Source organism: Cyprinus carpio, chromosome A12, assembly GCF_018340385.1.
Source record: "Cyprinus carpio isolate SPL01 chromosome A12, ASM1834038v1, whole genome shotgun sequence".
NCBI classification, from domain to species: domain Eukaryota; kingdom Metazoa; phylum Chordata; class Actinopteri; order Cypriniformes; family Cyprinidae; genus Cyprinus; species Cyprinus carpio.
This window is the reverse complement of record NC_056583.1, coordinates 10,542,515-10,565,244: the sequence shown is the minus strand read 5'-3', so window position 1 is coordinate 10,565,244 and position 22,730 is coordinate 10,542,515. Positions and strand designations below refer to the sequence as shown.

At 36.4% G+C, this 22,730-nt stretch overlaps 2 protein-coding genes and 1 pseudogene across 2 annotated transcripts; 1 reads left to right on the top strand and 2 right to left on the bottom strand.

The window, feature by feature from the left end:
• The first annotated feature begins 800 nt into the window (after positions 1-800).
• Positions 801-15,052, top strand: LOC109054606 (testis-expressed protein 2-like). The gene is made up of 12 exons (XM_042767468.1): positions 801-1,133; positions 3,086-4,387; positions 5,663-5,863; positions 8,205-8,487; positions 8,758-8,990; positions 10,574-10,714; positions 10,892-10,991; positions 11,606-11,738; positions 12,344-12,478; positions 12,574-12,786; positions 14,045-14,165; positions 14,335-15,052. The coding sequence occupies exons 2-12, from the start codon at positions 3,095-3,097 to the stop codon at positions 14,497-14,499; spliced, it is 3,018 nt and encodes a 1,005-aa protein (XP_042623402.1). The 5' UTR covers positions 801-1,133; positions 3,086-3,094; the 3' UTR covers positions 14,500-15,052.
• A 992-nt stretch (positions 15,053-16,044) lies between these two features.
• Positions 16,045-16,710, bottom strand: LOC109056276 (annotated as a pseudogene).
• A 2,308-nt stretch (positions 16,711-19,018) lies between these two features.
• Positions 19,019-22,525, bottom strand: LOC109056281 (NADPH oxidase organizer 1-like). Its single transcript, XM_042767467.1, has 8 exons — positions 22,300-22,525; positions 22,128-22,208; positions 21,976-22,042; positions 21,496-21,679; positions 21,183-21,391; positions 20,972-21,085; positions 20,768-20,885; positions 19,019-19,921 (listed from the first exon to the last, which is right to left on the bottom strand). Exons 1-8 carry the CDS (start codon positions 22,363-22,365, stop codon positions 19,387-19,389), a joined length of 1,374 nt encoding a protein of 457 aa, XP_042623401.1. The 5' UTR covers positions 22,366-22,525; the 3' UTR covers positions 19,019-19,386.
• Between the last annotated feature and the right edge of the window lie 205 nt (positions 22,526-22,730).

Genomic DNA, 22,730 nt, shown 5'->3' with positions numbered 1-22,730 from the left:
TTTCTGTTTTAATGTCAGATTCATTGATTTTGTTTACATACTCAAGAATATTCAGATATTAATTTGAATGTGGTCATATGATTATGTATCATGTAAATGCATTAACCTGATTTTTTATAACCAGATACAGGAAAGCACATATACATAATGAGAATTTTAACACATTCAGAATATCCTCTATAATTAGTATTATTAATATTATTATTTTTATTTATTTATTTATTTTACTTTTTATGATTTTTAACATTCTGTCAAGGGTCTACAGATGAAAAAGTAAGTTTTTGGCTAATTCTGGCAAATTTACAGTCATGTTCATTAATGTGCATTTCCCCTGTAAAAAAAAAAAAAAAAAAAAAAAAATCACTAAAGTGAGTATTAATTTATATTTTATATTTTTTAATTAATAAAATGCAGCATAATAAAATGTAATCGTGAGCATTTTCCAGACAATATTATCTTATTTGTATTATGCATATTACATTACATTACATATTCCAGTAAGCATATATGAATCTAATTCTGAAAGTGTTGTGCATGTACACGTGGTCACGGTTACAAATTCAGGACGAATGTAGAGTGATTAGGGTCATCGGCATGTTTGTTGTGTCTTTATAAGCGAGTGGATGTTGGGGCAGAGTTTTTATTTTTATTTTGGTTTAAAATCGGGATTAAAGTGGACTCCAGCCATGCGTCCTATAATCAGATTGAGGAGCTGCTGTTCGCAAAATCACATCTGGATGGAGCCTTTGAGGGGGAGGAGTTAGTCTCTATGGGAATACACAGCTTCACAATATAATATACTGTATCAGCGATGTACTGCATAAGTGTAGTAATAATTCAAAACTCCGGAGGATCTGCGCGCTGTAGACTACAGTCCAGATTTACCAAGCGACACATGCACATCTGCACAGCCCTGCAGCTATATTGAACGATATAAGCGCACATCGCTCTTTAACTAGAGTTTTTGTCATAAAGTCTGATATCAAACTGCGTGCACACTCATGATTCGTGCAAGACGTTTTAAGAAAGTGTCATCTATCTCCTCTCTATGAATGATTCACGGAACTGCACTCACTGTTACTGACAGGACGCAAAAACTGATATTTTTTTGAAGGCGATGGTGCAGAAATTGGGTGAGTTTATTCTTTTCTTTTAAAATGATCTCCACACTCACAGAAAATGGCATTGCCAGTGCTGCTAAAATGTCTCAAAGTTGCTTTAATCTATACGAGTATCCTACATATTTTATATACTGCATCAATCCTACAAAGCAATACACCTGCATGCCTTGATGAATCACCTGCTGTGTTGCCTGTTTGTTACAACAAATTAAAGTTGATCGTTCTGCTCAGTTTTTGTATCCATCTTTTCTCTGGGAATTATTAATGAATATAATCCATCTGAAACATTTGCTTGGGTTAAACCCAGTTCATCTGACAATAAGCAGTGCTGTTAATCTGTTGAGCATTTTTTTGTGTGTCAGACAGATCTGAAAGAATTTAAACGATTTTACAGCATTTTATGTATTATAAATATATGCATGTAATATTTCCATTTATTATTAATAAATTCTACAGAAGTTACATGTCTATTTATTGTCTGTCATAGTTTAGTCCAGATGGTTGCCTTCCAGTTAGGCTGTCTATCAACATGTTTTTTTACTACCATTCATCCAAACACAGTAGCTCAGAGGCTGTGTCCAAGTCTGCCTAAACTTAAATTAATAATCAATAACTATTTGTAGAGAGTTTCCACAGTACATTGTGTTTTACTCTGTTGTACATCATAGCTGCAATTTGATATATATATAATCCAGCAGAATTTGAGAGAAACCATATTTCATTCTATCACACCAGATTATGGTTTATGCACACTGCACTTACACTTATAGCCTTTACAGTACTGTTGATTGCTCAGTAGGATTATATAAAACATGAGAGAGATCTAAAATGCCATTTAGTATAGATGTGCCCTTGAACAGTCTGTTGGTTTATTATTTCATCAGTTCATTTTGAATGAAGAAGGGATTAAATAGAGTTTGCCAGTTGCTAGAGAATTGGTGTCACAGGTTTACATAACCAAAAAAGGCAGTCTTTAACTTACTTTTAAATGCCTTACTTGACCTAGAAAGATGGTGGGAGATCTTTGCTTTTAATTCAAAGTTGACTGAACTAGAAAGTCCCATTTGCTCTTGACTAAGAGATATATAGCTTAATCCCTCATTATGGTTCCCTTGGTGTACTACTGTATTTTATAATGATGCAGTCTATAGGGAAACTCAATGAAATTAATGGGCATAACAAAATTAATATTAGTTCTGTTAATGGTTTTGTTTGGTATCGTGTATTTAAGTGTTACATAACCTCTATTAGCCCTATAGAAATGATCAATGAGTAAGAAAAATTATCATTATCCCGAAAGTGCTGTTTGGCCTGTTTCTTCTTTTTTTATTGAGCACAGAAAGAAAACAAATCTTATGGGCAAAGTCTATTTACGGCACTTGAGAGACCAACATACATGCTGAAAAAGCCACAAAGTGCGTGAACTCTTAATTTTTTCTTTAATCATTATATAACAACATGGTGTCTGAGTATTTTTTTTTTTTAGAATTTCAGAGTAGGTAGATCTTCCAACCCTTACTTATTCCAGATATTATCACTTGTAAAGCTTTTGACTCATTGTCCAAAATGGGATACTTCAGGCTGAGATATTTAGGATAAGATATTTTAAGATATTTTATGGTGTTTGTTTTCACACTTTTTTATTAACAGAAACTGTAACAGTTTAAATAAACAAATTAAACATGATTTATTTTGTGATTACAGAAGTTTCAGGTCTTTGTAGAGAACCACTGCTGTAGAGGGAAAAGTGTTACTTTGTTGAGGCACAAAACTGATCCAGCCAATGTTTTGTCCAAAATGAGCATTGCCAATGAAAATATCTTCCTCGTTGCTCTAAAAACTGCTGATGGAAGTTTAAACAATATGACTGTGTTGTCCGTATATCTGGAGGCAAAATAGTTTCATTGGAATTAAAAAAAAAAACTTTTTTTGCTGACTCAAATTTTTTTACTTGTGTTCTGTAGAGAAAAATCATGGCAGGGACGACAGAAAATGAAGGAACCCACAAATTGGCCGGCGGGACCCAGAGGCCAGGTTTACAGCTGCAGCAGGACACGGACCAGAGAGGCATAGTGATCCAACTGACGGACACCGAGGGTGAATGGGATAATCTTGATGACAGTGACCTCATATTCACCTTGGATTGTGATGGCAAAAAGTCACTCAGCTCCCTCCGGAACCAAAGACCATGTTCGGTTGACATTCAGACGGAGGGGGAATGGGGTCTCAGCTCACCTGCATTCAATGTTCCTCTCTCTCCATCTTCACCAGGCTCCTTGGGAAACTCTTTTACCCCAAGGTCTGGCTTCCTCTCACCAACTCACCGGCCTCTGGCCAGCTTAGTGAAGTCATTATCTACAGAATTGGAACTGAAAGAGTCTTCTCTAAAGCCCAAACCATTCCTCAGCCTTGTGAAGTCGATTTCCACCGAGCTTTCTCGCAGTGAGCCGGAGGTGTCTCAATCCAGGTCTGATTCCAAGCTCAATTTGCACTTGTTCTCACAATTTACCCAACCCAAAAACCGCAATGGTGACTCCCGCACTGCCCCTCCATCTCCAGTCAACATGTCCCCCACCGAGCCCAAAGCCAGCTTCTTCAAAATGGAGCTAGAGGACACCCGACGCAAGCTCTCGGAGGCAATGCAGGAACCTTTGAGCGTGTTCAGTAAGATCATGCGTGAAGATAGTGTTGGCAGCCCCAAGCACCAAAGGAGTACAGGATCAGTGGACTCTCCAAGCTACAAAGGCTTTGGAATTGGGAAAACGAACACTGACTTACCTGCATCCGAATCTCCTAAAAGTGCTAGGAAAGCAGAAAGTGAGTTTCTACCAGAGTGCAACTGGCCTGTGAGACATCGCAAACGGTGTGTGCAGAAATCGTCCCTTTCCCATGAGCACCATAGCAGACATGTAGACATCGGGCCTGTGATGTCCAGCACTCATGGCAATGCATCCCAGAGCACAAATGTGAATAGAACTGATCAAGATGATTTGGGAGAAGATGTGACAAAACAATGCTCCTCTCCAGTGCCAGGGGTGGCTCTTGCCTGTGTAGCATTTCTGACATACTGCTACTTTATCTTTCCTTTGTCGGCGTATTGGTCTGGCCTGTTCTATGGTTTAGTGTGTGGATTAATGTTGGGGTTTGTGCTGATCCGCTGGGGCTCCATCAGACACCTGTCCACCAGTCACCAACATAGACTACATGGGACCTCCTATAATAACATTCTCTTTGAAACCCTACAAAGCAATATATCTTCTCTCAAGGTGAGTTCGTACATTTTATAATATATTTTTGAAAAAGAATTGGCGTGATACTCTCTACTTGGAGGTACTTGTAGCATAACAAAATATGTTAATAAAATAATTTTTTGTGTATACACTACTGTTCAAAAGTTTGTGGTCAGGAGGTTTTTTGAAATAAATAAATTAATACTATTATTACTAAATACTAAATAATAAATAAAATAAAAACAAACCTATATTTGATACACTTTAAAAAAAAAACATATTTATCTTTACATTTTAACATAAGAGTCTATATAAATAGTGTATGAAATATGAAATTTGAAAATGCCAATAACAATATGAAACGTATTCTTACCACTACCTATACTACACCACTCAGGAAAGCTTTTCCATCAAAAAGACATGAACACAGAGGAGGACATTTTGTAAATTATATGACTGTGGCTGCATCTGAAATCACATACTTCCCTATGTAGTCTGTGAAAAAGAGTGTGTGACAAAAGATGTATATTCGAATTTAAAGTACTCATAAAAGAGTAGGCAAAAAGTACCCAGATGACCTACTTCCGGTGAGATTCTGAAGTGTGCGTGCAATGGACACTTTACTATCCCAGGAAGCCATGGGAGAGGATTTGTGAATAGCAATAAAGCGACATGACTGACACTGGTAGGTCACATGATAATGACAACCTTGTGAATATAGTACATCAAGATTACATTCATAGTACACACATTCATACTATAGAACATTCTTTTTTAGCAGCTGCAAAGTGATTACATATTCAAAATAAGTATCCACTTGCAAGAGTATGCAGTTTCGGACGCAGTCAATTTCTTCTACTTCCTGAAGAGTATGGATTATCCACCAGGGGGGCAGAAGACATATATTTTGGTTTTCATTTTAGGGTTAAATGCTAAGAAAAGCAATAGAACAGCACTGTAGGTAACAACAGCTTTGCAGACTGCTATTAAACCAAAACCTGTACTTCAATTTGTCAAAGCTCATGTCCTCTGGGAATCTTTTTTTTTAACACACTGCAGTGATTGTCACAAGCCTTAAACTTGCTTCTCTCCAAAGACCAAGCAAAACCCTCATTACCACTCTCTTCTGTGATGAATTCTCCTCTTCAGTGTCTGATACAGAATAACACACACACCCACTGCTTGTCACAACCCGCTACAGAGCTTATCCCGATGCCCCACTTCTTTAATTTGTCTGTCTCTGTGTTAAAACTTTGTGGTGAGAATGCAGAGATTACAGTAGAGTTTAAGTTAAATGCTTCTTCATTCTAGGGCTGGATGAACGAGATGTACACATATGATCCAGAGATTTACCATCCATCCCTTATGCACACTGTGTATGTCACATTGGACGGACCCTGTTTGCGGCTTGACTACCCACGTACCAACATTCCCCGCTGGGCTACATTTGATGAGCCCTGTTACGAAAAGATTTTCACCCACTCACGGATATTTCATCTCACTAGCAGCAAGGTTAGTGTACCACTGATTTTAGCACCTTAGTAGAAAGAGCATCCATTGCCCTTCAGTGGCAGTGCAAAACAGTTCTACTTGGTCTATGAATCCAAATGGCTTGAATTTTAATGTGGCAAAATGTTGCATAGATTCAATTCAATTCAATTCAAGTTTATTTGTATAGCACTTTTTACGATACAAATCCTTGCAAGGCAACTTTACAGAAAATTAAGTTTCTACAATATTTAGTAGTAGCTTATCAGTGGTGACTGTCAGTTTATGTACATACGGAAAAAATTTTTAAGACATAATCAAACAGACGATGAACACTATTAACAGCAATTATTAAACGATGCAATCAACTTATAGCAAAATTTGGTAGTTCTGTATATTGCATCAGGGTTGGCATCATCTGAGGTCCTCTGAGGGGTTGGCATCATCTCTTCTCAGGTGTTCAGGATCCAGACTAAAGCTTGTGTAATTCATAGTAACCACAGGATTTCAATCTGCCAAAAACAGAGAAACAAATAGAGACATAATTAGTGTAGCTGCTGTTCAAACCAAGTTAAATTAATTTTTTAACCCAAGCTAAAGAATAATAATGCACATTTGATCAGATATAACTGCAGTCCAAGATTATGAGGTGCATTTTTTGGATGATTGGAAAAAGATATGTGTATTTTTTTTGTATTTGATGTTAGAGAGTGTGTCTGAACCCTAAACATTATCAAGAAAGCTATTCCAGAGTCTTGAAGACAAATGTGAAAAAGCTCTACCTCCTTTAGTGGATTTGCTATCCTAGGTACTACCAAAAGTCCAGAGTTTTGCGACCTTAGGGAGTGTGGTGGATTGTAGCGTGGTAGAAGACTAGTTAGGTACGCAGGAGCTAAATCATTAAGGGCCTTGTAGGTAAGTAATAATATTTTTTAACTGATATGGATCTTAATAGGTAGCCAGTGCAGAGACTGTAAAATTGTGGTAATATGATCATATTTTCTTGACCTGGTGAGGACTGTAGCTGCTGCATTTTGGACTACCTGTAGCTTGTTTATTGAAGACAACCACCTGGCAGTGCATTACAATAGTCCAGTCTAGAGGTCATGAATGCATGAACTAAGTTTTCTGCATCAGAAACAGGTAACATGTTTCGGAGCTTGGCAGTGTTTCTAAGATGGAAGAATGCTGTTTTTGTAACATGGGAAATATGATTTTCAAAAGACAAGTTGCTGTCTAATATAACACCCAGATTTTTGATGGTAGAAGAAGTAACAGTACATCCGTCTCATTGCAAATTGTAATCTATGAAATTCTGTGTACTGTTTTTTGGTTCAATAAGTAATATCTCTGTCTTATCTGAATTTAATAGGAGAAAGTTATTTGTATTAGTTTATTTTAAGTTTTTGAATCACTCTGTTAGCTTTCATCTGGTTTCATCTGGTCTTGTTGAGATATATAGTTGAGTATCATCAGTATAACAGTGGAAACTAATCCCGTATTTTCTAATGATATTACCAAGGGGCAACATGTATATTGAAAATAGCAGAGGACCTAGAACAGATCCTTGTGGCACTCCATATTTTACTGGTGATAAATGAGATGAATCCCCATTTAAATAAACAAAGTTGTGGCGGTCGGACAGGTAGAATCTAAACCATCTTAAAACCTGCCCTTGAATACCTGTATAGTTTTGTAATAGATCTAGGAATGTGTCGTGATCTATGGTGTCGAACACAGCACTAAGTTCAAGTAAAACTAGCAATGAGATGCAGCCTTGGTCTGACGCAAGAAACAAGTAATTTGTAATTTTAACAAGTGCAGTTTCTGTGCTATTATGGGGCCTGAAACCTTACTGAAATTATATACAGAGATAATTTTTTTTTTTTTTTTTTTGCAGGAAGGAGCACAATTGAGCAGACACAACTTTTTCTAAAACTTAAATGGAAGATTTGAAATGGGTCTGTAATTTGCCAGTTCACTAAGATCTAGTTGTGGTTTCTTAATAAGAGGCTTAATTACCACCAGTCTGAATGGTGACCTAAAGATAATGACGAGTTGATAATATTGAGAAGTGGTTCTTCTGCTACAGGTAACAACTCTTTCAGTAATTTAGATGGGTACAGATGTCACGTATTGTTAAATAAGTAATTGTGTGCACATCCCACCTTCTGGCAGGTGCAGGACAAAAGAAACTACTGAAGTGAAAAAAAATATAATGTCTGCAACACTGCTTTTAACTCCCATAAGACCCCTGCTGGGTCTTCTTCTTGCCTGAAAATGCACATTATTATTCTTTGTTCAGTAGTTTCTTTTTCACTACAGATGTCACATAATCATAATGAAGTTGTTGTCTTGGTAACAGGTATTTCTTCTACCACTGGCTTTGGCACACAAGAGAGTGTGGAACAGGAAATATCCAATCTGCATAAGTTTGGCTGAAGGAGCTGTGGAGGGAGACGAGATATCAGAGGGTCAGGGGGAGGCTCAGAAAATAGAGAAACCCCCTGGCTCTACGACAAATGTTTCCCATCCTGTCACACTCTACCTCTTTGGACGAACAGGACGGGAGAAAGAGGAATGGTTCCATCAACTGTTTTCCGCATCCATTCACAATGAAGAGGGCCATTTTGAATCAATATCTGCTGGTGAAGTTGCAATCGGTTAAAAACTACAATGCTTAAAAAAGTAACACTCAATGCTTAAAGACTTAAGTGAACTGAACATACATAAAAAAAACCTATCAAAATATTTTTTTTTTTAATTACACAAGCTACTTTGTACAGTATTGTAAGGATAAAGAAAGACAGAAGGTGTCTCAGCTAAGAAAAATGTGTTTGAAGAAGGTTTTGATAACATTCTCATTAAGTTATATATATATATAAAACTTTATTTCTGAATTTTCTTTTGCTCTGTAGATAAATCTGCATTGCATGAGGAGAACCCTCTAAGTCTGTCACATGGTGGTGAAAGCTCAGACAAGGACAGCAGTGAAGATGTGTTTCATAGTGATCTGGTTGGCAGAGTAAAGGAGAACATTTTACCAGACTATACTTCTTACATGACTAGTCTCATCTTCTCAGCACATGCCAGTCCTCTGCAAAGCCCCTGTCAAAGCAGCACCCAGGGCAGTCCTACTGACAAAGAACAGGTGAGCTTTAAACAATGAGGCTTTGTGTCATTTTTGTCAGATGACCATTTAAAAAGGCCTGTCATATACAGATTGAAAGTGTTTTTAATGCTAAAAATGCCACCAAACCATGTCAGAATAAATCTTCTATATGACAGGTACGTATGACAAAGAACATTTATCAAGGGTGGCTTTACATGTTGGTGAATTGATAATTGGTAAAACTAGGTAAAATATTTTGCTAAAGATTAGCCATAAATTATTAAATGCTGCTTTTTCCTTTGGGATATGGGAAGTGTGTCAGATGCTTAGAGACAGTGGCTAAAATGAGTTTTGCCTCTAAATGTGGAAAATACTATTACAAAATTCTGAAAATTATTTTACTGCTTTTAAATATTCTAAAATATTAAGCTTTTCTTGGATAGTTGAGAAATAAGCTAATTTATTAATCCCATTCCAAAATTTTCTTTTGTGGAACATTTTCATAATATCATAAAAATGTCATAAAACATCAAAGTTAATAATGGGATTATTAAATTTGCTTATTTTTGATCAATGTTTGCATTTCTTTTTTAAATGCAAATATTTAACATATTGCCCAATAATTCAGCACAGACTACTATTCAAAAGTTAGTTCATTCATGTTTTTATTGTAATTTTAAAATGCAAATATGTCATATATTTCCAAATAATATACCTCTTGATATGACCAGTTTATCTCTAACATTGAGTAAGTTGTGTTCACTGGACCACTTTTTTATTTTTTTGGAACTTTTGTTGTGGATAATAAATGCTGCTTTTGGATCATCATATTGCCTCTGAGATTTTTTCGTGACACTGTAATCTCTAGCTTCTGCTAACTGTCATATTCACATTCACAAGAGAGTGGCGTTCCAGTGGATTGTAAGCTCCGCTGGAGCTTAGGCGTATCCTAAGCTCCAGTGAGAAGTGATGAACACAGAAGCACAGAGGAGAGAGCAAAATTTGAATTAGAAGTACAAAATGAGGATTTGTAAAGAAAAATGTTGGAGGATTTTGATATAAGCCAAGAGGAGACAGATTTTCCTTTGCTGTATACAAAACATACTGTAGTTCTTGCGAGACTAGCATATTCTCACTGGAGCCTAGGCTATACCTTCATCCTGAGTCACACGCAGGAATGCTCTCATGAACGTGTGTATGACAGTTAACGGAATCTAGAGATTACTTTTATAAGATTAGTTTATAAAGTTTTAAATATGCATATTTTTCTTACACAAATGCATTGCTTCACTTCACTTTGGGCTTTAAAAATCTCAACCCCCATTCATTGCCATTATAAAGCTTGGAAGCATTTTTTAAAATATAACTCCGATTGTATTCATCTGAAAGAAGAAAGTCATTTGCACTTAGGATGGCTTGAGGATGAGTAAATCATGGAGTGATTTTCATTTTTGGGTGAACTATCCTTTTTAACAGCAAGTATTTTGAAATATATTACATTTCTCTTTGTTTAGAGGACAATTTAACTGACACAGCTTACCCTATTACAATGTACAATGTAGAAAATTAAAATGTATCTTCATTACTCCAAGTTTTTTCTTCTATCATCCCTTTTGGAACAGACTTTTTGTTGCCATGAGGATGAAACAAAACCTGACTGGTTAAATTCACTAGTTGGTCGGATCTTTTGGGATTTCCTCCATGAGAAATACTGGGCCGATAAAGTCCAACAAAAGATTCAGCGAAAGCTGAGCAAAATTCGGGTAAGAGAACAAATAGGAATTTCAGTATGTTCTTTAATTAGACAAAGTGTGAGGAGGTAATATTCTTTTAAATCATACTTAAGCATGGTTTCGAAAAGTGGAATAAATAGCTTGTGATATTAATGTTCCTACCCAGTGTGCATGTGTTACTGTGTAAGTTTACCCTTTTTTCCACAGTTGCCTTACTTCATGGATGAATTGACCCTAACCGAACTGGCCATGGGCTCCAGCATGCCCCAGATAACAGGCACATCTCTACCACAGATCAACAGCACAGGTGAGTGGGGTTCCTAAGAGCCTCTTATAAAAGAGCAGATTAGGTCATTTATCCATTAGGAGCGGATGTGTTATTATGTTCCTGCACTGAGCACTAGATGAGATGTTATTATCCTTCTGTAATATCAGGGATCAAAGAAGCACATAACATCACATCATTCTCCTCAAAAAATAGCAGCATGTATGTGAAGCATATGCTGTGAAGCATATGCAGGATGTATTTTCCCCATGAGAAGTGAAGTTAATATCATCATGCGTCTTTTACTCCCTGCCTAATGTTCTGTGGGTGTTATATAACGCTTAATGGCTTTCAACAGAGTCTAGCTCCCTTGCTCAGGTCTCATCCCATTTATGGATCTGTAATGTGTGCTAGTAGACATGTGGGCATTTTATTGTGCTATAAATATTTGAAATATCATCCATAAACGGGTCATATCGCTTTAATTTTGACTATTGAAATATATTGAGTTTTTTGGTTTCACATTATTATCCATTATCGTTAATTAATAGAAAATATTAAAATAGTGAATGGATGTATGTGAGATTAGCTGAAAAAAAATATATATATCTTGCTAATTATATATATACATATGGGACCTTGTCTTTGTGTATCAGGCCTTTGGTTGCATTTGGAGGTGGAGTACACAGGAGCGCTACAAATGACTCTAGAGACCAAAATCAACTTCTCCAAACTTGGGAAGGAGGGAGTCCCTGAGTCAGAGACTGAATTGGAGACCATTAATGTGTTGTAAGTTTTTGGAGAATAAAATGCATTTTCTGAAACAAAAACTGTGTCATTAGTATTCATCTTAACACAGCCTCTACAAAGTCTATGTAACCTATACTATCCTAAAAAAGGTTTGGAGGTTTTTGAAAGGCATTGCTAAAATGATTCTAATATGAAATATGTCTTCAGCACCAAATCAGCATATCAGAATAATTTCTGAAAGATCATGTGACACTGAAAAGTAATGGCTACTGAAAATTCAGATACACCTATGCAGGAATAAATTAGGTTTTTAAGATATATTTATATAAAAAACAGTTATTACAAATAGTAATAATGTTTCACAATATTAATGTTTTACTGTATTTTTGATCAAATAAATACAGCCTTGGTGAGCATAAGAAACCTCTTTCAAAAACACTGCTTATATGCTTTTATCAGTTATAATAAAGAAATGTGTATTTAATTAGAATTTGAAATCAAAACATATTTACTGATTTATAATTCTGGAGCCCACTGTACACTGCATTGTTGTTCCTTAGACTCAGTACAATCCTAGTGTTGTTTGTGGGTGTATGTTTATGATATTTTGTTATGATGAGGTCCTGTCCGGATGTGTTCTGCAGTAGCAGGTCCAGGCTCTCTCTGCTGGCTGACAGTGATGAGGAATCCTCAAGTGCGGGATCCTCTGAAGAGGAGGACGTTTCATCTGCTGACACTCAAGGAACTCTGACTGAAAAGGCTATACCTGGTGTTGAGGGGTAATTATTATTAACTGAACAATTTATAAAATTCAACAAACAATTTTGTCTGGGATCAAGGCCACCTGTTGAAAAATTTACTTTGCATCCCACAGGGCTGCAGCTGGAGGCAGTACTAGTAGGCGTATTTTGAGATTTGTCGACAAGATTGCCAAGTCTAAGTATTTCCAGAAGGCCACGGAAAATGAGTACATTAAAAAAAAGATTGAGGAAATGTCCAACACCCCTATACTGCTTGCAGTGGAAGTTCAAGAGCTCTCTGGAACACTGGCTGTCAACATTCCTCCTCCCCCCACTGACAGAATATGGTACGAGCCATTCTCACTCAGCTGAACACACGCTGTTAATGTTACATTAGGGACTGAAGTTTTGCTTAAGCTTACACAATGTCTGCAGAGATTATCTAAAGTTTGCTGTCATTCACTCTTGAAGATTTGACTTTGTTGTAATTAAATTTCAATTTGAGTGTTATGGATTAGAGACAAGTGTAACACTGGCTGCATTTACTCTTGGCATTAACATGCGATCACCATGATCCGATCAAGCAGATTGGATCATCAGTCATCAGGACATGGCGCATTTACACTTGGCAACATCAAGTGACTTCTCCATCTGAATAACCGATCGGATCTCTTTTTCCAAGCAATTTTTAAATATGTCTTCTGACAGTTCGGGAGAGAGGAGGCGGGGTTTTGCATGATGTCAACCTGCAAATGCAGACACGATGGCTGGATTGCATTTACATTACACTGAGATCTGATCACATTGCGTCCTCAACTTCCTCTGGACCAAGACATGCTGATCGGATAACATGCCAATCAGAAGTGCGCTTACACTTGTCTTTGCAATGCTTATGTGGACAACATCCAGATACAGGTCGCATGTTAATGCCAAGTGTGAGGTGATGAGTTCAGTGATGCAATTTTGGAGTAAGGAAATTTCAGTCTGGGTGCCCTTGTGAAAAATAAGTACTTAAAAAATAGTGCTAAAATAGTAAAAATAGTGCTTATTATGGAAATAGTATACTTCAAAAGAAATTGTACATTTTTATTAAATGCAATTGGCTGAACTGTAGATTCCATTTTTAACAGATTTTAGTAGGACTTTAGTACATCTTTATATATCATTTTATAATTACTTCTTTTGTCTTTAAATTATGTTTAAAGTGCACTCTTAAATGTACTGAACAAGCATCTATGGCAAACTAAAACATACTTTAATCATCATATCTATTAAAACTTGGATGTTATTTATTTGATATTTGTAATCACATATTTGCAATGATGAAGTTTACTGATGACAAAGCAATTTTGTACATTTAAAATATATTAACTTTAATGTCATACTGAATAACACAGTACAAATAAAATTCGAATCAAGTACTTTACATGTGCTTTAGTTTGCTAGTAAAAAAAAAAAATCTATATAAGTACACTTTAAGGTGCACTTTAAGAGCAAGAAAGCAGCCCTATCTTTGCCTAGTAATGATTATGTGCAATCAGGTTTGTAGATATGTCTTTGGATGCATGCCCCAGATTCATAAGTGTTTTGTGGGTTCTCTCTCAGGTATAGTTTCTGCGGGCCCCCAAAGCTTGATCTAAGAGTCAGACCCAAACTGGGAGAGCGAGAAGTGACTTTCTGTCATGTGACTGAATGGATTGAAAAGAAGCTGCAGGATGAGTTCCAGGTTTGTTTTGATGATTTTGTGATGATAGGAGCTTCACTATGAATAGCCGTATATGTTAAGCATATGGCAGCTAATGTAATTCAATTTTATTGTTTATTTTAGTTAAAATATTTAATGTAAAATGTTTACATTAACCCCCATAAAAAATCTTGTCCAATTATTTTTCCAGAAAGTTTTTGTTTTGCCCAACATGGATGACATTTACCTGCCGCTAATGCACTCTGGGATGGACAACACACCAGATTTCCCACAATACCCTGCAAAGCTCTCCCAGCATTCCTCTATGGCCTCCACTGACAGGTGTGATCTGGAACATTCTACAGAACTACAGTAGTGCCTCCTTGTGGATAGACATGACAATACACCAGTAACACCATTTGACTTCAACAAACTTCTAGTAGTGTAATTTACATTCAGCTTCATTTAAACATTGCAGCACAGAGCAAAATGTCAGTAGCTCCCACACATGTTCTCTCTAAATGTATTAGATATCTCCTAATACAATCAATACAAGGCACAGTGGGTAAGATTCCCATTAACCCAGAAACCCAAGTCAGTTATTCTCATCATACTATAGTGGCTTACTGTGTGAATAAAACATTTTATTACTTTATTGCATTTTTATGTCCTGAGGACAACTGATTATTTGTTGAACTTCCACAATGGCTCAAATTAGACAAATAAGCATTAGTAATAATCAATAATAATGAATTTATTTAAGAATGCATATTTAGAATGAAATACAAAGTTGTACATACTGTAGATGTTCCAGAAGTATTTGTATTTTACATTAGAAATTATTATTATTAATATCAAGGACAGTTTTTGTATGGTTTCACATTTTCTTGTCAAGTGTCACTTCAAGATTGTTATATCTGAACTTCATTTTTGGGTTAGTTTTAGTTAAAAATGAAATTTAGGTTGGGTTTTGTTTTACTCAAAGGCTTAGTTGTCCTAGGTGTATATGACTTTCTTCTTTCAGACGAATCCAGTCGGAGTTATATTAAAAATTGTCTTTGATCTTTCAAGCTGTTTCATGGCACTCAATGGGTGTTACATTTCTTCAGTAAAAGACGTGAAATAAAAAGTGCCCTCCCATAAAAAAGTGTCTCACATGGCTCCGGGGGATGAACAAAGGCCTCCTGTAGCGAATCAATGCATTTTTGTAAGAAAAATATCCATATTCAAAATGTAATGATCACTTTAATCTAGATTGCGCTCACTGTTGTAAACTAAGCAGTTCCGGGCGGATGACGTATGGAGGTCAGCTTTTTTATTTCACGTCTTTCGGACTGAAGGAATGCAAAAACCGTTGAGTGCCATGAAACAGCTTGAAAGATCAAAGACAATTTTAAATATAACTCCGACTGGATTTGTCTGAAAGAAGAAAGTCATATAAACCTAGGATGCCTCGGGGGTGAGTAAAACGCAGCCTAATTTTCATTTTTGGGTGAACTAACCCTTTAAGCAGGCATTTGAATGTTACAGTATTTTTTCTTTTTAATTTTTATGCATTAGCATCAATGTCTCACTTTATTAACCTCTCAAAACTGTAGAAGGAATGTGCAAAGAAAATCTTCTTGATCATGCTTTTCTCTTTTCTCAGTAAATCTGTAATATTGTGTGTTGTGCTGCCTTTAAAGAGATAGTTGAACCACAAACAAACTTTTGTCATCATTTGCTTGTTCTCATGTTGGTCCAAACCTGTATGATTTTCTTTCTTCTGTGGAACACGTGGATGTCACTGTTTTTTATTTATTTATTTTAATTTTTTGGTCCATACAATGAAAGTCAGTGGGTGGTGGTGGTCCAGTTTTGACTTTCATTGTATGGACAGTTGAAACATTTTTTAAAATATTTTATGTGCCACAGAAGACAAAGCCATACAGGTTTAGAACAACATGAAGGCGAGTAAACAAAGCTGCAAGTAATTTTCATTTTTGGGTAACTATCCTTTTAAGATGACTATAAAAGTGGAAAGACACATTTAATAAAACGCGCACACATAAAGGACTAACTTGAATGCTCTCTTTGAATTCTGAAGGCTATTTACGCTATATATATCTGACTCTTGAACTGCTGCTGTTAGTGTGATGTGTCTGCTGCTGCTCGGACTGGCAGCATTAACATCTGTCCAAGTACTGGTTCCCTCTCCTTCAATCTCCAGATCGCCAACCTCCAGGCTCTCACACATCAGGTATATTGGCCTCCTTATTTGTGCCATCCGGCTCTGCATACGCTGCATCTTCCTGTGCAGGTTGGCTGCGATGGCCCTCTGCCTCCGCCACTCGGCTACATAGTGCTGCTGCAGCTCTAGGTAGCAGTTATGTTGGGCCTGATTATCACGGACGAACAGTGTGCCGCAGCCCAGGGGACACAGCTGTGGCCAGTAGCTGCAGCTCTGATCATGCGCCTGCGAGTCCTTCCTCAGCACCTGCTGCCCACAGCCCTCATGAGGACAGAGCTGCCACTCATACAGACAGCTAGAGATGTGGAGGTACTCATTAGAAAGCGGGAAAGTTGCCCTGCAGCCCTGCTGCGCATTTCAACACTAAGAACACAGACATATGGAGTTGTTTCAAATTCACAGTTTAAGTAGAACTTTTACTATACTGTATATTAGACTTAATTTTAAAAAAAAGTTACCTACCTTGATTGATAAACGACCAATGGATTTACTCAATTAAAAAACAAAACAGCATTTGGTTATGGTTGATAGGCTGCCTACAACAAGGGCATTTCACCTGTCTGAAACAACACTGGCTTTAATATTTGCTCAAATAAGTTTTTTTTTTTCTTTTTTTTTGAAAGAAAGTAATACTTTTATTCAGCAACGGGACATTATATTGATCTAGTGTCAGCAAAGACAATTACAATGTAAACAAAAGTCCATATCAAATAAAATCAAATAAAATCAAATACTTTCTGTTCATCAGAGAATCCTGAAATAATCAGTTTCCACAAATTACTGTAAAATGGTTACCTTTTCATCCACTGTTAAATGCATTCCTTGCAGAAGACATGGTTGCATTTAAGTCGTACAGGGCAGCATAGAACAGCTCTACAGATGACACAAATCAGATCATCATCTGGGGTATCCACAAACTGCTCCACTTCATAACCTCCGGTCTAATACCAAAATATTAAAAAAATAATATATAATAATTTATTTTAATTTAATTATTTAAAGCCATTTATTTTTACATAATAAAAAATTAATGTCACATATTAGAATTTTTAAACATACTGTAAGTTTAAGCTTGTGAAGTAAACAAATATACTTTTTTTTTTTCTTCACAAATTTTTATAATGTAATTTAAAAAAAGGAAAAACTCACCATTTTGACTTTTGAGACCAGGGCACAGCTAATACAGATGCTGTATTTGTTGAATAATTTGTAAAGGCAAAAAGACATCCCAGAAGAGATCACTGGACCATGGATCGTTCAGAAATGCATTACAGATGTCCAATTTTCTCTTCTTTCCCATTCTAGCACATGTAACAAAAATGGTTAGCACCTGACAACTTTTTTACACTAACCACTAGGACCCTATTTTGGTACCATCTAGGGTTTACTTATTAGACAAAGGCATTGCTATGGAAACCAGTGAACTTCAATGGCTGCCTGCTCTAGAGGCTACAAGCCCTATACAGGTCTAAATGGCCAATGAACACACAGCAGCATTCTCTGCACAATAAAATGTATCATAAATTATTATATGTGTTAATAAACATTGTCATACACTTTAACTGAATGTATGTCCCACACTTTAAGAGTGAAACTAAATCAATATCTATGTTATTGGAAAACCTTTAGCAAAAGCTAAAAAGTTTTTTTTACAATAAAGAAAACACCAGGTTGTGCTGGTCACCATTCATATCTAGAGGGGAGAATGGGGTAAGAAGTGTCAGTGGGTAAGCTGTACTTCTTATGGATAAAATCTACCCTCATTACATACTACACCACTGTCTTAAAATTTTTCATTGTATTTTTTGTACTCACTTGTTTACAGATTTAGTATGATTATACTAGATTTTTAATGTGGATAACAGTTCGGAGAAATGTAAATTTTTAAAAAGGTATCTAGATGAAACTTACAATCAAAACCACTGCAATTTTCAGAATGCGGGAAAAACTGGAAGTGGAATAATCTATATATTGAGAGAATGTTGATTTACCTGTGCCCTTCCATACTGTAATATCCATTGCAATGGTGACATAAAGGGAATTTGTCAGGAGAATCTCACTTTGCCAAATACAAGCACAATCACAAGAATAATAATAATCAACAAGAAATAAAGGGTGACAAACTGTTTCTGAGAATGTCTGGTTTGATTTTTCATTTAAGAAATTGCAGCTTCCTGTAAATAAATCTCAGCCAGTCCTTATGTTATTTTTAAAAGTTTATTAGCGGTAGCTGTCTTTTTCATCTTATGGTCATAATTATGCAGGGGAACTTTCACAAAATCAAACTCAACTCTTTGATGATAACAATAATTAGACTTATATTCTTACAGTAAAATAAGCCAAAACACATAGTAGCATTGCGTGGAATAATTTAGTTTGTTTTACTCATAAAGTACTCTACACTGACAGTCTCGGTCGGAAAATGTTTAATTGAGTTTTCAGTTAGCCTACTCAAGATCTTGGTTCATCTTTTTGACAGATTGATTATACACAAACATTTGGAATAATTCAGTGTCACATGGTCCTTCAGAAATATGCTAATATGCTTTATGTGTGGATGCAAATGTGTGTGTCTGTATATATTAAATTACCAGCTCCCATGAAAAAAGTAATGACATTAGAATCATTAAAATGAAGTTTTAAATTTATTGAAACTTATGCAGGTATATATACAAAAGTCCAAATAGTTTTCTCTTTTCCAGTATGGAATACTATTAGCTCCAGGACAAAAGATAACAGTCTGAATATAACGTTAATGAAAAAATAAAACTGTGAAAACAAAACTCTTTAAATATATACAGTATACTGTAACTACTCTAAACAGGTTATGTATAATATATTTGATTAATTTAATATTTATAGTATTAATAAAGCCCCACCAAGGATTACAAAGAACCCATATTAATATTGTGGTATCATACTCAAAGATGATCAAAAAGAAGGCATAAAAGGAAAGAGTCTCTCATTATCAAATGCACCCATATGCTCTCTCACCTCTTTCATACGGTCCATTCATTACCCTTGACTTCACTTTCAAGCGCCGGGGCGAACAGAGGCTGCGAGAGCGACTTTACAAGTATAGTTCGTGCAGCGACGTAGGATCTCCTGAGTTTGTGGTCTGGGTGGCACCCTGGGAGCTCCGACTCCTTTCATACTGTGACCAGTGTCTGAGTTGATGGGGGTTGACTGGCCACTGGACATTCCACTATCATTGCTGTTTGGCTCTTTATATTGCTGTCTCAGGCCCTCTTCCCCCTCTGAGCTGGTCATGCTTGGGCTCATGGAGATGGTGTCTGAGGAACTGAAGCTGAAGTCGGTTCCGTCATCGCTGAAGCTGCCAGCTTCCTCGTGCTGTACTGACTCTGACAGCATTTCCAGAGAGTTTGATTTGAGGAAACGATTCATTCTGCTTCGTGAGTGGACCTGAGGCCCCAGTTTTAAAGAGTTGTTTGCAGACAGGTTGATAGTGGAGCTGTGAAGTTTCCTCTGAAGAGTCAGAAGGCCAAAGCTGGGGCTGCTGTAGAGCTTCAGGTACATGGAGGGCACATAGCCTACCTTTCTGTTATATCTGTAGGGAGAATAAAATATTTTGGTTTTTTATGGGGAAGAAACCATGTACATGTAGACTTTCTCCTACCCCATACCCCCCCCCCCCATCTCCACCATATATATGCAGAAATACACTAAATTTCATAAGAAGTATCTTATGCTGACAAGGCAGCATTTAATTGACCAGAAATACAGTAATTAATCAATATATATATTTTAAATAAATACATATAAAATAATTATTTCAAATATAATATTCTTAACATTTTTTAATAATTACAAATGTAAAATCAAATTATTATTTTTTAAAGAACTGTTTTCTTTTTTAATCATTTTTAAAAAATGTAATTTATTCCTATTATGGCAAAGCTGAATTTTCAGCCATTACTTCAGTCTTCAGTGTCCTATGGTTATTCAGAAATCTGAATTATTCTAATATGCCAATTTTTATATTTTTATGTATACAGTATATATACAGTGGTATGCGAAAGTTTGGGAACCCCTTGCAGAATCTGTGAAAATGTGAATAATTTAAACAAAATAAGAGAGAAAATGCATGTTATTTTTATTTAAATCAATATTCATAAACATGAAAACGGTTTCCTTATATCACATAACTATTGGAATGCGGCCTGTCTTTCACATTACTCCTGTCTATTAATATATCCATTTTAAGGCCAATTCATACCCCACAGACAAATGCCAACATCAGGTTTGATTTCACCTGTGTGAACATGTTCAATCAGTGTTTATCAGTGTCTGCTGGGGCAGTGTGTCTGTGCGGTGTGAATAGGCCTTTACAATAGTTTGCAATACCTATCATTCTTTGAATGTCAGTGCAATCTATGTAAAGGACTCTAATTACCTGACAAGCCACCAGCCATTATCAGACCTCTGTAACACCTCCACAACAGCGCCAATGCTTAGAGAGAGCTCGTCCTTTTTTTTTGAGGTGTAACTTCTTGTAGAGCAGTACAGAGAACCTAGTGGAGCGAGAAAATGTTTGGTTAGCAAGGTTAACTTTGGAGATTCATTACAACAGAAAGTTTACATAGCCACCGTGTCTTACTTTCAAAGGTAGCTGAATCATCCTCATCCTCATCCTCTTCCTCATCACATAACTCCAAGAAGGGAGCAGGAAACCAAGCTAGACATTTATCCTCATTCTCAACAAGCCACCAACCTGTTCAGAACCAACGCCCACATAAAAATATAAATAGACTGTAAAGAACATTACTTTCAATTTTCCGTTTCATTTCCTTAAGGCAGACGATACATACCTGCTTTGTCTTTGATCAGCACATCCAGTCTTTCATCCACAGTTACTTTGAATGGCCTGTTCTTTGTATCTTTGGTCTCATATGGAGCCACACATCGATATGTCTTGGATACAAAAGGCTGGGTCACATTGCCATCGCTCAGACGTTTATTCGCCAAGTCAGGTCCTCTGCTGACATTGTTGATGTTGTCTGATTGCAGAATCATCATACTGCAGATAGACGAGAGCAGCTTTAACAGACATTTACTGCACAAACACTTTCCAGCAGGTTCACCTTAGCATTACCCTGTTACATTTCCAAATAATCCGCATACCTGTTTTGAGTGTATTCTGGCAGAATCTCCTGTTCAGTAGGCAAGAAGAATTTAATGACTTCTGAGGAACGTGACACAGTTGTGTCACACTGCAATAGGCTGGAACAGTATTTCTCCAGACACCTTAGACGGGACACTGACTTATCCAGACCTTTCAACTGAAATGAAGTCACCATGCACTGGGCTGCAAACAACAGAAATCATATCTGAGCAACAAAACAAATACAGTGTGGATAAAACACCTTTAACAGGGCCCACTAGAGGGTTAATGGCCAGACTTCAGATAAAGTTCAGCTATATGTTTTCTTCCCACATAAAAAAGCATTATAATTACGCATTATGTAAAAAAAATGTAATCATTAATGCCTGAAAGCCTATGCAATGTGAGCATCAACACAAAGTATTTAAAAAACATTAATGCTACTTTATGATATTATAGGCTTCATGCACATTTTAATCTCCTGAAACTGCCAGTCATACCTCCAAATCTGGGAAGCACTCTATCTTCTTTACAGTTATCCACAGGAAACTTCTTTTTCAGTTGCCTCTGTTAAAACAAGAAAAGTAAGTTAGCTGGTGATTTTTACACTTCTAGTATTAATTTGTGATAAATAAATGACTGCAAAACCTACATGGAGCGTTTTGAAGTCCCGGAAGGATCTGTACACTATCAACTCACTCTGGTCTGACCACAGCACGGATGTCATGAACTTCTGTAACAAACAGAAAAACAAAAAAACAAATTAACAAATTATCTTACCAATACTTAAAGTTATCCTACGAATATACAACATATACTCTTACATTGTCCTTGCCTTTCTTCATTACTCCGATAATTCGGACTTCGACAGGAAAGCGAGGATCACTCATAGCTGATGCGGTTTCTGATTGAAGAGATGACGGTGTGAACTCTAATCTTCCTTTTTCTCTTTCAGCATCACCAGTATCATCATTTATAGACAGCCAGACCTGGGCGTATTGTTTATGTCACGTGAGCCTTTACGGAATGTTGAGCGAGTACAAGCGTCTGCGCTCACATGCGACCTGAGCGAAGTTCGAGAAGTTATTACACAATAATAATATTTATCAGTAAAAAAAACCTCAGTGCTGTATTCAAACCATATAGTAGCCACATGACAGCAGTTAAAGAAGCAAACATATCTATCTATCTATCTATCTATCTATCTATGGCTACTACTGTACCTGGCAATATAGACGTTAATTATCTATCTACG